General features: G+C 40.2%; 1 protein-coding gene across 2 annotated transcripts in view; it reads right to left on the bottom strand.

The window, feature by feature from the left end:
* si:dkey-172j4.3 (diacylglycerol kinase eta) overlaps positions 1 to 16,128 on the bottom strand; it is a 98,221-nt gene that overhangs the window by 75,901 nt on the left and 6,192 nt on the right. The window contains exons 3-5 of one of the 2 annotated variants that reach the window (XM_046065027.1): positions 11,620 to 12,387; positions 7,320 to 7,717; positions 5,413 to 5,517 (exon numbers count right to left, since the gene is read on the bottom strand). In XM_046065027.1, the coding sequence (XP_045920983.1) occupies positions 5,413 to 5,517; positions 7,320 to 7,412 (198 nt within the window). In that variant the 5' untranslated portion in view covers positions 7,413 to 7,717; positions 11,620 to 12,387. Of the gene's footprint in view, positions 1 to 5,412; positions 5,518 to 7,319; positions 7,718 to 8,909; positions 10,050 to 11,619; positions 12,388 to 16,128 lie in introns of those variants that run through there. The other variant, XM_046065026.1, reaches the window with a different exon arrangement.

Genomic DNA, 16,128 nt, shown 5'->3' with positions numbered 1-16,128 from the left:
CTGGCCAGTGCGTTAGCCAGCCAGCTGCAGTAGTTTACCAGCGACCCTGCAAGTAATAACTACATCACAGCATATTATGTATTAGATAAACGGTCAAATTTCTCTGTGCCACTTCTTGTCGTGACCAGGCTACATAATGAAACAATTAAAAAAAGCTCCATATTCTGCTAAAGCACTTCAAAGAAAATCCCAAAGCAACATAATGTAGTCAAAGATGACTATGTCTAATAAACTTTGACATTTAAAGTATTTAGCAAAGCAGCTTATCACAGCTTATCAAGTTCATTAATCTTGCTCAGTGGATAGTTTCCAGGCATGGATAGCAGTGAAAGATAATTTGAATAGCAACTATGCACGTGTAGTAACTGGAATACGCAGTTCCTGCTCTGTTCTGTAAACCAACTCATCAGATCAACTAGTCTAAAGGTCATACATTTAATGAACAAAAGCTTTTGGCATGTTAAGTGATGGTATTTGTCCTAAAATTGATCTAAAAAATCCGCTCGAAATATGGCTATTTTCGCTATCAGATCCATCACTGTATTGATTACCTGGACTGTGAATTATGCTGTGCTCTTCCACAATAAAGCATCATATATCTAGATGTAATGTATGCTACTGGTTGGCTAGTATATATGTAGAGATGCATGTTCTCTGGATTTATGGCAATGGGCACTTGTTGAAACAAACACACAGACTTCTAACCTTATGAGGACCACCCGTTTAGTAAATTTAGACCCTAAACTATTATAATAAACAAAGATTATAATCAAAACTATTACAGTGAACAGTAGATAATGGTACTAAATAAAGTTTCATTTCATACATTTTGAATAAATGTCACTAAAATTAGAAACTGACTTCCTCATTTCAACAATGACTATCGCTGCTGCTATGAAATCTGATGTTCCAGCATCTGGTTAGTATCTGATGCTACTCGACGACACATTAACTATCAGAGAAACAAGCAGCACAATTTTTAACATTTTTATTCACTTTTAGTTCTCACTGCTTCAAACTGAAGCTGATTTAATAAAATCTGAGCTAATATTTTGCTTTACAGGCATTTATAATGTATCAGTGTCTTTATACACAATAACGTTATGGGTGGAAGTGTGGTAATTTCTCGATTCTAAAATGCACAGTAAGGTGGACGTGGAATATTCTGCATCGATGCAGTGACAGAACATAATCGGTCGTTTGCAGCAAACACAAAAGTATAGCCTACTCACACTGATTGCAGATTTTGTGGCCTCGGCTGGACAATAAAGTTAAGTTACGTTGTTAGAGTGTAACGTTACTCTCTGGCATTGAATTGAGGGCAAACGTTTGGCTAACATTACTTTTAGATGTTGGAAGATATGACAAATGCACCCAGTATTTTGAAAGGGGACATCTGGGCACATTTCAGATTTTATGAACTCATTGGGAAGCAAGGACTGGACAAGACGTACACTATGTGTACAATCTGCCACATAAAATGAAATACTTTGGTAATGCAATGAATTTGAGGAACCACGTTAGCGGGTCACCAGGAGCTAATGTCTGAAACCATAAAGAATACAGCGAGTAAAGCTAATCAGCCAAGAATTGTGGAGGCGCTGTCAATCTTGCCATCAACTCTGTGTACCAGCCATTTTTCCAGTGGGCCAACACACTTTGGGGTCGGTCATATAGCTTCTTTTTTTTTTTCTATTTTTTTTTTTTTTTAAAGCAACCTAACAACCAGCCCATAACCAGCAATGGTAGCAGGAGATGGAAAGAGGAGAGGTGGCTGGCCATGTGGGGAATGTAAATGTAAATGCTCCGTATTTGTATAGCGCCTTTCTAGTCTTATCGACCACTCAAAGCGCTTTTACATTACATCTGCATTCACCATTCACTCACTGAGCCAATTCGGGGTTCAGTATCTTGCCGACCTTCCGATTAACAGGCAACCCGCTCTACCTCCTGAGCCACAGCCGCCCGGGGGGGAGCAGACGTGCAACAGGGAAACCAATGAACAGAGTGAGCAGGAGGGGAGTGTTGTTTATAACCATGTTAATAACCCAATTAACTGTAATAGCCTCTCCTTCTCTGCCTATGCCATTGTTTAGTCAAGACAGGATGTTGAGGTAGTAGTGGAAATAAGAGTATGGATACTGAGTACTCCACAGCCAGTCTGATTACCAGGGAGCGAGTGAGTAGACTGGTCCACTTGCACTGGTACACTTGTCCACAGCACTTACTACTCAGCTTTGTAGTGGTTTGGTGGAATAGTACAGTACGCATATTTAAGGGGACCGCAAATATAGTGTACTGGTGGGTGGTGTTTGACAGATTGTGAGGGGTCCAGTCTGGGCCAAAAATGCCAGGGCCGACTTTTTGTCTTAGTTCAGCCCTAACCTGAGAGCGGTTACTAAAGCGGGTCATACAGATACTGGTATTGAAAAGATTTAGCTTTTTAGATTATGGACTGTTGAGTTCAGTTTTAGCTGACTGCTTTTATTTACTGCTGAAAAAGTAGCCATGTGCAGTCATATATAAAACTAAAGATACTATACTTGATGAATCGAGAAACGTTGTGCATTGGGATTGCTGACAGGTGAATGGTAATGGAATAGTAAGGCCAGCGAAGATTCACACCTCTAGTTATGGGGAAACTTTGCCTTTAATTGAGTAACATATCAACAGAATATGGTCGGGAGGCAAACAGGAAATGTGGGGAGAGAAAGATACGACATGCGACAACGGCCTGTACAGGGGATATGCGGTTTACAACCTACATGTGTTGGCACTGTGACCTTTTTTTATAGCAAAAACAAAACATAACAGCTATGAGAGTCTATGAGATACAGCTATGAGATGGGTTGGGTAGAGTTCTTAGAATCTCTGCACAAACTGGTGCAAGACAAAAAAATATTGTAATAATAATATACACAGTTTTTGGGTCAAAAACTCAAACTGTTTTTTTGTTTTTACAAAGATATCAAGACAAGAATACACCCATACAGCAAATCAATCTGCATTGGTCTTAAAATCCCATTGGGTCAGTAGAGAGTACACAGGCTGAGTTTTACAGTCAGGCAATTTGCAGAACTCCAAGGTCACATTCACTAAGATTACAGTGCAGACTATAAAAACGGCAGCAACATAACATTTACAGTGTGAACATTTGCCTACCAAATTAACCTCAGAGGGTAGGGGTGTGATTTTAATGTCATTTACTGAAAGCTTAACATGATACAGCAAAAAAAATAAATAAAAAAAATAAAAAAAAACACCCTGCAAGTTTCAAACCCTGAAAAAAATAAATATGCAGTCTGAAATTATGACTATTATCCTAAAATCTCAAAAGGAGTTGACTACAAAGAGTGACTTCAGTGAGTTTTTATGACTTCTCCAGTATCAAAAAGCATGTCTCTAAACTAAAAGAGGTTTAATTACAGCCAACACCAACTTCACCAGTCTTCTGAGGGCTATCACTGCATCTGTATAATTATTTAGAGACTTGTGGGTGAGGAACTGAATTAATCTAATGGTGTCAGGATCCCATGTCACAGCTGATAAGAATTAGCACCTTCTTAACAACAGGCGCCGCTCTAACAAGTACGGTAAGAGGCGGGGGACAAAACAAGGGGAGGCAACGCATGACAGGGGACTGAGAGGCTGTTTAGCACTAAACATTTTAGCACAATGCAGCCAGATACACAGAAAACACCCCCCCCACACACACACACACGCACCAATAAACAAATGCACTCACCCACATGTACACAAGCACACTAATCCGCTCAGGCCATTGTTGTCACTAAAGCATAATCCTGGAATCAATGACTAGCTTAATCTAAGTCGCATGGCTGTAGGTACACACAATCTAATCAGGACAACAACATTGTTAAATTTGTTTGACAGCTGGTGAATCCAAGAACATTAACCACCACTGGCAGCAGCAGCAGCTTCATTCAGCCAATAGGAAGCATGGATGATGGATGCAGGATTTTTGAAAAATAAAAACAAAACACGTCTTTATTTTGTACTGGGTGACTGGTTATAAACAGAAACAAAAACAACACGTGGTAGATTAAAGGTAAAAAAAAAATTATTATTCCTATGGCTCTCTTAGAATCTATAATTCCTGCCCTGAGACTCTGAAACCATAACAACCCTCTATGTTCTCATTCGCTTATATATGGGCGTGCACACAACCCTCAACAGCCCATTATGGCGGTGCCCGAAGAGGTTATCTAATCAATACTAGCACTGATATCCAATATTATTATCTGCTCCAGGAACAAACGTGGCATTATGGGATGCCATCCCCATGACAACAGGGGTTGGCCGGGTGTAATGTTTCCTATTGATCTGTGCACAATATACAGTTGACTGTCAATGTAGGTAATAGATAACGATTTCAGCACACACACACACACACACATACGTGTATGATAATAATTTGGAACTTTGTCATCTGTGCGTTTGGACAGAAAATATTAGTGTCCATCAATAACTAATGAGGCGGATTTGTGGGTGTGAGTGTATTTGCCAGTAAGAGGCTAATATCAAACTGTCAATAACTAACTGTAAAACATTCCACAGGCTAATAAGCAGCTATCAGGAGTCCAATAAGAGAGTGCGATTATCGGAGGTTTGAAAACAACTCGCCATCACAGTGGCGGCAAGAGAGGAAAATGATGCAGCCAGTAAAGGGGGGCCGGGCCTGAGCTGGAAGTCGGCTGATCTTAGCAGACACATACAAGTGTTGATAAAGACAGAGACAACCAACCAGAGAGGAGATCCAGATAAAGTGAAAGATCCTTCATTGGATGGACTGATGCAGTTAACAAGTTGGGAGTTAAAGTTTTGTGAAAGTGAAAGTAAAGTGTTACGGCCTCAGAAAAAGGCAAGTGTCCTTCAAATGGCTTCAAACACACACACACACACACTCACTCACACACACACTCCTTAGTGAGATGTTTAAATGTTTATACTACCTCTTCTTCTCGAATGTTTAATCAGGGCTCCCAGCGTGGCCCTGATGGAAAATCTCATGACTTTTCCATGACTTTCCCTGACTAAGTCAAAAGCACTTCCATTAATTTAAGATTTTATTCCTCTCTGGTTTTCTAATGCTGCTTTTTTACACTGGAAAAGTTCTGTTTTAATGTGTCTATAAAAAATGGTTTGATGTGTCTAAAATGTCCAGAAAAAGCTGAAAACCAACATCTATAATACAAAATGTTGAAAGAATAAATTATAAAATAGAATTCTCATTTCCCAAAGATTTAAGCCAGTTTCCTGACTTTCCCAGTGTTGAACACAAACCTCTCAAAAAGCTGATAGTTAACAAGTGATATTCCTGAAGCTTTGGGAACCCTGTGTATAATCCAGCCTCCACACACACACATCCTCCTTCACTCTCACTTTTCCTACCTTGGCCCTTATCTGTCCCGAGGTGGACACCTTGCGGATCAACTTGTGCGATGTCTCTTCTTGTTCCCCCTCGCTGTCTGACGACTCTTCTCCAGCTTCCCCAGCCTGGAAGAAGAAGGAAAACAAAATAAGAATTACTGAAAAGTTGTGTCAGATATTGGAGCCCTTTGAAGCTCAAATGTACAGAGTTTTGAGGTTGTTGCCACCTAAATCTCACGTGAGAGGACATCAGTAACCAAAATCTCCTCCTTGTAAAATGTTGTGGGTGTAGCAGTTAAAGTTCAGCTGTTGATTTATGGGAAACTCTTCTTTGTTGCATGTGATTTGGCTAAAAGGATGCTATTCCAATGACTGTGAGTGGTTTAGTGATCTGCAGCTACCAAGTTTACCGTTTTTTCCTGCTTTTAGACTGCCTTTGAAACATCATGTCATAGCCAACCAGCACACAATGGGTCAAATTTATCCAAAACCTTTAAATTGTGAACATGTCGTTTGCGCCCAAAAAGCTATTTTGTCACGCAGAAATAATGAACGATGAATAACTTCTTGAGATCTGGTGTGAAGATTTGAACAAGGGTCAATATCTAACTACATAACTATAACTAATTCCAAACAGAGGCGTGGCCATGATTTGAGAACTTCTGAGGTCATAAGCTCAAGCAGCCCCAAATACCTCAGAAGAGATCTTCAAGTTTGCAAAATCCATTCATTCTATCCATTTTGATATTTATACATATTTGATTCATTTAGGTGTTCACATGAGGGTCTAAAAGCGGTGTTCTCAGGTTGTTCTCTACTACACCATCAATTCTGTTAACTGTGAAGTTGTTGCTAATTATTTGTGGGTGTTTTTTCCGGTCTTTTTAAATTTTCAAATTAAAGCACACTATTCTTTAAGGAAAAATACTGGTTTCTGCCTCACGTGCACTTTTAGGTCTGTATATTCCCCATAATAAATCCCAAGGACACAACCTCTGCGTCATCAGTAGCTAAAGCCTTGCTGCAGAGTTTTCATATGGATTTTTTTAAGAAATTGATTTGTTCCTGTAATATTTCAATTTATTAAGTAAAGATATTGGGAATAACTTTGTGGAACCATTTTGCTCTTGCAAGCAACTTGTAGCGACTACTTGTAAAAATAAAACACACCGAAAGGGAAACTATGAAGTCTATAAATACAGTATGACGATTCTTGAGCAACATGCTTGTTGAAACGTGCAGTGAGTCTCTCTTGTTGCTTAACTTTATCGGAAATGAATGGACTTCACTCTTCACTTGTTCATTCTGGTGCCCATCTTATGAACGCATGGGTTACGTTTTGATTCACACTTCCTGTGTGCTCAGAACATTCGACTGCTTGCATGGGAAGTAACTGGGCCACACATGAAGTCATGTTAAGATGCTGGGAAATCACCAATGATGAAGCTGTTTGTTTTGTCTTTCTATTTTAAAGGCATTTAAAAAAAAAAAAACTTTTAAAATATTTTTTTCACATTTCCGATGATGGTTTTTGCAGCTGAATGTGAATGCTGAATTGTATCCTCTGCAGGATGAAATAAACAGGTATTGTGAACCTTTAATTGAATTAATTACCCCTCCTGGTCAAATTAAGCTGTTAAAAAGTTTTCAAATGCAGCAAAAGTAGTGATTTTTATTAAGCAGGAAGGATTTTCTGATTCTGCAGAGCTTCAGTTGTGCACGTTTCTTATAAGTGCAAAGGAAATCTGGCACCATATTCGCCCTTTAGGCTATGTAGCTGTAAAACCAATGTCCTTTATTTGGGCAAAGAAAGTTGATCAGTGGTGTTTTATAATAGAGGAATAGGACACTTTTCCTTGCTGGACCCCGCTTTGCAAATTAGCCATATTTTTACATTGGATTTGGCAGCTACATTAAAGAGTACTTACAATATGAGTCCTTTCAGAGTCCGCTTGGGGCGACCCCAGCGACTCGCCGTGCTCCGCCACATACAGGACGTTGGGGTTTAGCTTAGAAGCCATGACAAGCTCACAGTCGAAAGCGAAGGAAGGGAGAGAGAGATAGGGAAGAGACCAGCGAGATGGGAAGAAGGACAGAGAAAGTGAGAAGACACAGATGTGGAAATGGCTGCAAAGTTTGCCGGCAGCAAAAGACGACGAGGACTTCTGAATAAAGAGAAGTGGGAGAGATGGAAGATGGAGGTGTGGAGTTTGGCGAGGTGAAAGCTTGGCTAAGTAGAGGAAGAGAGGAGAGGGTGACGAATGGGACAGCAGGCTCCGGGACACCACACTCGTCCTCTTGCCGATCTCTTTATCCAGGGCCAAATCTGGAAAAGATGGAGGAATGAATTATTGATTAGGAGAGAAAAGCTCACTGGAGTTTTTATAGCTGTTGTTTGGAAAGAGAGGGGGACTGGCAGCTCCCTCGCTGGAAGTTGAGGAACATATAAACAATGGCCTCTCCCAACTCCCTTCTACTACTTCTACTGAAATTAATCTTTCTTCTTCCTCCTCCATCGCACTCTTTTCAGTTAGAGACAATGACGGCCACTTCTCTTTCTCTGTTCCTCTCTACTTCTTCCAGCGTCTGTGAGAAAACAGTGAGGTTTTTACAGTTCAGCCCTGTGTATTTTAAGTTGTGATGCAGAGCGACCCTTTAGCCAAGAGTCAAAACCATGATGATGATGATTGTGGTGGTGGCAATGCTGAAGATGAATGAGAAGGATTATGGTAAGGGGGGCAAACCCAGTACAAGGATGATGGTAATGATGACAGTGTTGATCATTATATGGATCATCATACGGCTCATTACTTACAGAAAGATTACCCTGCATTTTGCATGCCATAACATACGCTCATTAACGCACGCGCTCTTGCACGCGGAGCAGCCGCTATTTAAGTGCCATACATTATTTGAGCCGACGTCTTTAAGCATGCAGCGTTATTAAGTCGCCCAAAAAGTGACATGTCTTACATGTAGGATAGGTGTGTATGTGCAGGCGGGCGCGCACGTGTGTGTTTCCTTGATTACGATGTGGGCAACGTTATTCAGAAAAAAAAAAAAAAAAACTGTCTGCAATCTCACTTCCCTGCCGCCCCCCGATGACACCAAAACTTGCCCACATAAATCTTAGAAACAGACTGGTATACAAACACCGTGCACACACAAGAGGGTTTGCTGTCTGTTAAATTGTGTTTTTGTGCCTTCCGGGTCTAATAAAAATGAATAATAAACGGAAAACGGATGCACAACAGGCTGTCGTGCGCCTCAGCAAGCTTGATCATCCATTCCGTCCATATCGCCGTTTATTGTAGGAGCTCTCGGCGGGCACGGGAAATAAACAGCAATATTCAATTTAACTCCTGTATATTTGTCAAACGGGCTCAGCAGGTTCAGCTGTCATAAACGCAAAAACATTTGTCAGCGACCTGGACGGCCACCGTTTCAGCGCGGCCACCTCCTCTGCTCTGCACGAATAAGCCCCCTATATGTGTCGATAACATATGGCTATTATTTACCTTTGCCCGTTAATTTGTTCCGCCTTCTCCTCCGGCGGAGGTCAATCAGCGGCGGCGTCTCCCCGCTCCTGTTGCCCGGCCTGGGTCGCTTGTCAGCCGGCGGTCAGCAGCGGCAGCGTGCGGGTCTCTCCGGTGGTGCTCGCCTTGCCTTGCAGAGAGAGACGCGGTCACACGCATAGCGTCGGAGCGGATCTGAATCAGGTAGGAAGAGGAGGGAGGGAGGTGGAGGAGGAGGAAGAGGAGGGGGCGAGGAGAGAGAGAGAGAGAGAGAGCGCGAGCGGTTGTGTCGAGTCGCCTCGAATCGCTGTTCCGAGGTTAAACGGAGAGCAAATAACGCGCACACGCACGTATGCGCGCGTCGTCCGGAGTGAGCGCGATGGAGGCACGGGCCCGATATACACACAGGAGGAGACACAGAAACATCAATTAACAACCAGATGCTAACTGATATATCCCGTTGGGTGAGGGGGCTTTTTGAGGAATGTGTGATTAAGTTTGCTTTTGACAACATCAGGAGCACATAGGCGAGTATGGTAGTCTATTACAGCGTTGCTTTGATTTGAACAATTAAAAATCGATTAAGATCACGTTAATGCGTTTCTTTACATTGAAGCACTGCCTAGAAAATGCTAGTGTAAAAGCCAAAGCAATGGGTCTGAGGTTCCTCAGTGTTTACATGTGTTTCTGTGCCACTGTTGACTGAAGCAGGTCAGTTTCTGTATTTTTGCATTTGTAGAATTGACGTAGGCTACTTTTTTTTTTTAAAGAAGAATTAGGCCTCCAGTTGTTTTTGATCACAATGTGGCGTTAGCTATTGCAGTTTGATTACATCAGTACACCTCTGCTCGACAGTCACTGATGGGGAGTAACTAGTTGCATGTAATTTAGTTATGTAGGCCTAATTTAATTACAAAATAAATGTAACTGTAGCCTAATCTGTTAGTTACTGGGTAAAATGTGTAATTAAATTACAGTTACTTGATGCTATCCTGATGCTTTTGATTGGTTCTCATGTTTGAATTTGTAGCGCCACCTGTTTTCCAGTTAAATTGCTTCTCAAGCTTTCTTTTGAAAATGGTTAACAGTTGAAAACATTTAGAAATTTCGAAAAGCAACCAAATGTTCTAAGTTACATTACTTTGAGAAAGTAACAGTAATAGTAGTAACAGTAACAGTAGTTAGTGTAATAGTTACACTACTATTACATTTTAAATAGGGTAACTTGTAATAAGTAACCTATTACATTTCCAGAGTAACCTTCCTGACACTTGGGTTCACAACAGGGCTGGCCAACAAAACTAACAATTTTCGTGATATCACGTTCCTCAGTAAAAATATAACAAATGTTCAATAAAAGTTTGATTTAATTCATTTGAATCATGAACGAATCAACATTTAACTTTTCTAGTAAGATGTTTTCTTTGCGGAAAAGGGATTTTACTTATTTTAATCATGCATGTTTGTTAAAAAAAGATTTTTATCATTATACTGTTTTGAATGTCTCAGATTTGTGAAGTGATCCACTGTTTGGCATCAAAAGTTTAAAACCACAATTAATAATCTGGTTTCTTCAACTTTCACTCAGGAGCAAAAGTCGGCCTTTAAACTTGAAAGAATTAATGATTTGACATTTATCGTGATAATTATCAATATCGACTGATATTACATTTTTTATCGTGATAACATTTTTGTACATATGGCTAATACAGCGGTACAGGAGCTTTTGATTATAGCACATATCAGCAGACTGAGTTTGCCCAGCTGTCAAGGAAATTGTTGATGTTCAAAAGGACTTCAGGTCCATGTTGGCTCACAAAATAATTGTCTTTTAATCCAGTATGTCTCACCCTGGAGTTTGGGATCCTGAGGCTCATGATCATTAAAGAGATAAGAAACCATATTTCTATTACACAAAATATATTTTCACTTATGTAAGATTTGTGGGTATTTCTTTTGAAATATTGGGTATTTTTACCTCTTCAGGTGTCTTAAAATCATACAAAGGTTGAACAGCTCACTAACCATGTCCACATTAAGGCCATAACCTGTGACAAGGGGTGGTAAGTAAATTAGTTCACATTCCAAAAAAACTCTTAAATGAATAAAATAGTGTATGGACCATGCTGAAGAGCAGGTCAAATCCAATTGCTTTTACTGATGTTTGATTTTTGCATGCAAGGACCAGGTACAAACTGTTGCATGGCTCGAAGCCAGCGACACAGCATTCCTCTTGCAGGCAATAACCCATCTAATTCACTCAGAATCCTGCCCAGACACGCTCTAAAAACTTGGTTTGCTCTCATAAATCTGTACTTCTGCAGTCTGCCCACACCTATTGGAGAGAGAGAGAGAGAGCTCCATGAGAAAGGGAGAGACATCCACATTAATAAGGGAGAGAGAGAAAGCGCGAGCAACATGTGCACTCTAACACAGATACAAGGGCAGAGACAGATACACACATGCATTAACACAACACATACACTGGCACCATCCAGTGCAATAGTAATTTGTTTATAGTTGATTAAATATTCATGCTGAATTAGCTGTGAGCCTGCCAAGAGTCACTTCATTTACACCGCGTGTTTGCGTGCGCGCACACACACTTCTCAGGCTCCACGTGTGTTTGTGTGAATTTTTGCCAGGTTGTAACTGTCGGTCAGGGACATGGAAAGGGGCACAATAGGACACGTGCACAATAACAGACACACACCTGCTGGATTCCCCCGCCGATCAAGTGATTTGTTACTGTATTTGTCTTTCCTCCGGTTGCCCTTGACAACGGTGGGAAGGAAGGGCTAAAGCATGGAGCAGAGGGAGGGAGGAAGATGACCAAGGACAAAAATACATCTGAACAGAAAACACTTCACACACAAATCACATACAGGGCGGTTATTTTCTCGATAAATTGTCTATGAAAAACTGAAAAATATCCATCCCAGTTTCGCAGAATTCAAGGTTATGTCTTCAAATGTCTCCTTTTGTCCATCAAACAGTCCAATAACCAAATACATTCAGTTCATAACAATGCATCTTCAGACAAACAGAATCTTCGCATTGGAGAAGCTGGAATTATCTGTATTTTTGCTTGAAAATTAGCTCAATCGACTATTTGATTAATCGAGTAATGATTCACCTCTAATGACATGCACAAGCTGAAAGACTTGGTGTTTTTTGGCATACTTACCTCATGTAGCTTTAACTTTAATTTGATTGTTCTAATTGAAATATGATCGTTATACCTCACCAACAGGTAAATCATGTGTTTTTATTTTAATTTCTTTTGCCCACAAAACCAAAGAAGTCACATTACTTCCCAAATCTGCAAAGGAAGGGAAGAAAGAGGGATGAGGAAGAAATGTGGAGGAATAAGAAGTAAAGCTCTCTCACTCCCTCTCTCTCTCTCTGTGGCACCTCCATCGAGCTCTCGCCGGGAGCTGCTCACAGGTTGCTGTTCGCAGCAGGAGCAGCAATCAGAGCTCTGCAATAAAAGAAACTGATAAAGTGATAATTAACGGCTCCGTGTTACGTATCAAACTGAGGGCAAATTACTGCACTGTCATTATCATCATGCAAATGCGAACATCCTGTCGCACATCCTGTACTAATCTTTCACAAGCAGTTATCCTCGTACCCCCATATTTATCTTTTTAATAATGTGCAGCTAACACATTGCAGACATTGCTTATGCTTTGTATTCATATTGGTACTGCTGCTGTTTGTAGGGATTTCTCAGTAGTTCTGTAAATGCAACAGTATTTTGTCATACAGTTCATTTTTTACTCATCCTTTATTCATTATGTTTGTATTCTGGATTTTCGGTTGCATGTATGTGTTTATAAATCTTTTCAGGGCTGCCAACTTTTCAATTTAGTTTGGAGTGAGATTCGGTATTGAAGGTCGGTTCAATTGATGAGTAGGTGTCAGGGTCATCCTTCTTTAATCCTCAGGAATTTTGTTTCAAAAGTTCAACAGCCACATTCAAAAGTATGTGTAGATGAAAAGCCATGTTAATAATCATGGTCAGATCAATGTGGTCAGCATACTTGCTAACCTCCAGACATCATAGCCTTAATTTGACCAAACCTAGGTATTTGGGAGTCTTTCACTGACTGAGACTGTATTTAGGCTTTCCTTTAGCAATAAAGGGGCTGCTTATCTAGCGTGGGGGTCCTCCCCAGCAAAACTTTTGCATTTCCTGCATTCTGGTGAAATTTTCTTCACTAATTCTTGACTTTTCCGCATCAATTTATGGCGGAAATGTTTTTATTTAGGCTATGTAAACGGAAACACTAAATTCAGGCAACAGGGGACAATTCAAAATATTCAAATTTAGCTAATAATAAAATGCATATAGAAGGCTTTCTAACATTCTGTATTTGCTTTTCCTTCATGATTGGTTTTCCCTCCTCTTTGTGTCTGTTTGGGGAACTAACCTGTTTAAATGTGCCTGTGGCTCCTTTTCACCTCAAGGATAATTTATTGTAATTCAGTTAGAAACTCCTAGTATGGATGTTCAAAACATTTTGCACATTAAAAATCTGACATGTCCACAAAGATTATTATAAGAATAACGTCATAATTTAATCACAATTACTTGCTCAGCTGTTATGATAGGCTACCTTCAGACAGGACACATTTGGCACTGTATGGATGAGGCCCGTGCAAAACAAAACTAACTGAAAACACTTGAGATCAGCAGAAATCTCACCAAAAATCCACACGTTAACTTCAGCAGCTCTGTGCAGCTCACAGTCCCTAATAAGGCTGCGCTTCAGTTTTTACATTTTTATATAGCAAAACTCTACCAGTTACATGTCTGTGAAGATTCTCAGTCATCCAGGTCATAGTTATCCAACGAAGGTTAAAGTCAAGGGCAACTGCACTTGGTTGAAGATACTGGAAGATGTTTCGTCGCTCATCCAAGGGACTTCTTCAGTTCTGACTGACTGGTAGGGAAACTCAGCTATTTAACCTCAGTGGGGTCGTTTGCTAGGATTAGTATCGACGATCCTGGCAAACGACCCCACTGTTGCCCTTGACTTTAACTTTCGTTGGATATCTACCAGCTACATTACCACTCAGTCAAAAACTGTCTGCCACTAACTGCGCAAGAGCGGGTTTGCTTGATTACTGTCACAGCGTACACCGGTGTCGCACCAGCTGGGTGGAGTTGATTTGCGCCAAGTCAACCTTATAAGTTATATTTTTTCCAATGGGTGTGAAAATTGATGTGGGGCGTGAGAAAGGTGACGCTCAATGCGTGAGAGTTGGCAGCTCTGCTTTTTAAACATATTTCTAACATATACTCTTATTGGTCACGTTAGGGAAGTATTTGCTTTCTTGCCGAGAGTTTGATGAGTAGGCCGATACCATTCTCATGTCTGTACAGTAAAAGTATATGAAGCTACCGCCAGCAGCTAGCTAGATTAGTTTAGCATTAAAACTGGAAACAGAGCTAGAAACAGCTAGCCTGGAAAAATCTGCCCACTAGCACCTCACAAGCTCACTAATGAATAGCCTACATTATATCTTTGTTGCTCAATCCAAAAACAGACATGTAAAAGTGACATGTTTTCTAGTGTTTGGGCCCAGCAAAGATAGCTAGCTCTTCTCGTTCTTCTCATCTAACTCTCAGCAAGAAAACAAATAAGTGTATTAATTAAACTCATCATCACTATTAGAGTACAACATCCGGGAAGCCTGTGTTATGAGACGAACTCGGTGACAAACATCTCATATGAGAAATGCTTGAATCCCAGTCCTAATCCCATGTTCTCACCACCCACAATCAAACCAGGCTCCCACACTGATACCTCCCCACACACACCACTAAGAAATGGTTACATCAGATCTTAAAATAAGCCTACACACAAATAAAAAATGAGTCACGTAAGTGCATTCACAGATGTCCGTTAGCAGTTATTTCTGTGCGGAGAAAGAAAATCATTACATTCACAGAATCATTACACAAGTTAAGCTCCCTTTCTTCCATTTGTGACATACTGGGCAGTTTTTCCTTAAAAACTGAAAGATGGAATACATTAAAACAGTTACTACTACTATTTCTTTTATATCTGAAAATGACATATCCCAAAATAACATGGTTACTGCTCTTGAACCCTTTTGATTACAGTCATGATTATGATCTCTTTGGGATGAAAACTCTTTGGTCTTTACAACCTGTGTGATACTGAGTCAATTTACAGACGCGGCAATGTGGGAAAATGGGATCTTGAAATGGTTTACACAAAAATAGCTGTAAGGATTCAGGATTCAACTGTAAGCCTTCCCAAATAATGCAACAAAGTCCACATATTCGGACTGCTGTTATATAAATAGCAGATTATTTGAATTTGCATTGTAGTTGAAAATCAACTATAACTGTTTTATTGATAATAGACAAATTACAATTTTTCTTAATGCATGGCTTATGTTTGAGTCCACTGAAATAAAAAGCATTTATTTTTTGTGTGCTAAAGTGTATATATATATATCTCTGTAAATCACTTGTCCTGTGTTCAGAAACCTTATTTTTATTTTTGACTACAATATAACTAATTTGGATTTCAGTTGGACTTTTGGAACCGACGGCCTCATTAACCGCAAGTCACTGAAGGTTAACAGACTTAGCAAAGCACCCATATGCATTAAAAGGCCATAAAATGTCATTAATGGGTCAGGGCAACATTATTTCAATTGATCCGGGGCTTATTGATCGTGTAATTGGAGGAATTGAAGAGATAAATGAAAAGATGAATGGCGCTGCAGTAATTGCACATCTCCCCATAATCTGGGATCAAGCTCGTCACATTTTACACACATTTCACACACTGCAGCAGCCCACATGATACAGTCTGTTCAGTTCATTTATATACTAGTCTGAAAATGTATGGACCATGTGTTACTATGCTGCCACCTAGTGATTTACTCGTTCATTAAACAAAAATTATCTAGAAAATGAACCTGGTGGGTGCAGGAACAGACTCAGCATGCAGTGGGAAATTAGGGGAAAAAAGAGAAGGAAGACTAGTTATTGAAGGCATGATAAGCAAATGATAAGATGTTTAAAAGCATCAATTATTATTTGTAATCTGCCATAACCAATTTGATTAATGAGACCTGGTAATGACGCTAATGAGGCATGGGATGGGAGGAGGCTTTAAAAAAGAGAGACAGAGCAGCAGACAAGAGTTGGGGGGGGGGGGGGGGGACTTTGGGG

This window comes from Micropterus dolomieu, linkage group LG12 (genome assembly GCF_021292245.1).
Source record: "Micropterus dolomieu isolate WLL.071019.BEF.003 ecotype Adirondacks linkage group LG12, ASM2129224v1, whole genome shotgun sequence".
NCBI lineage: Eukaryota > Metazoa > Chordata > Actinopteri > Centrarchiformes > Centrarchidae > Micropterus > Micropterus dolomieu.
This window is presented reverse-complemented; position numbering and strand designations above follow the sequence as displayed.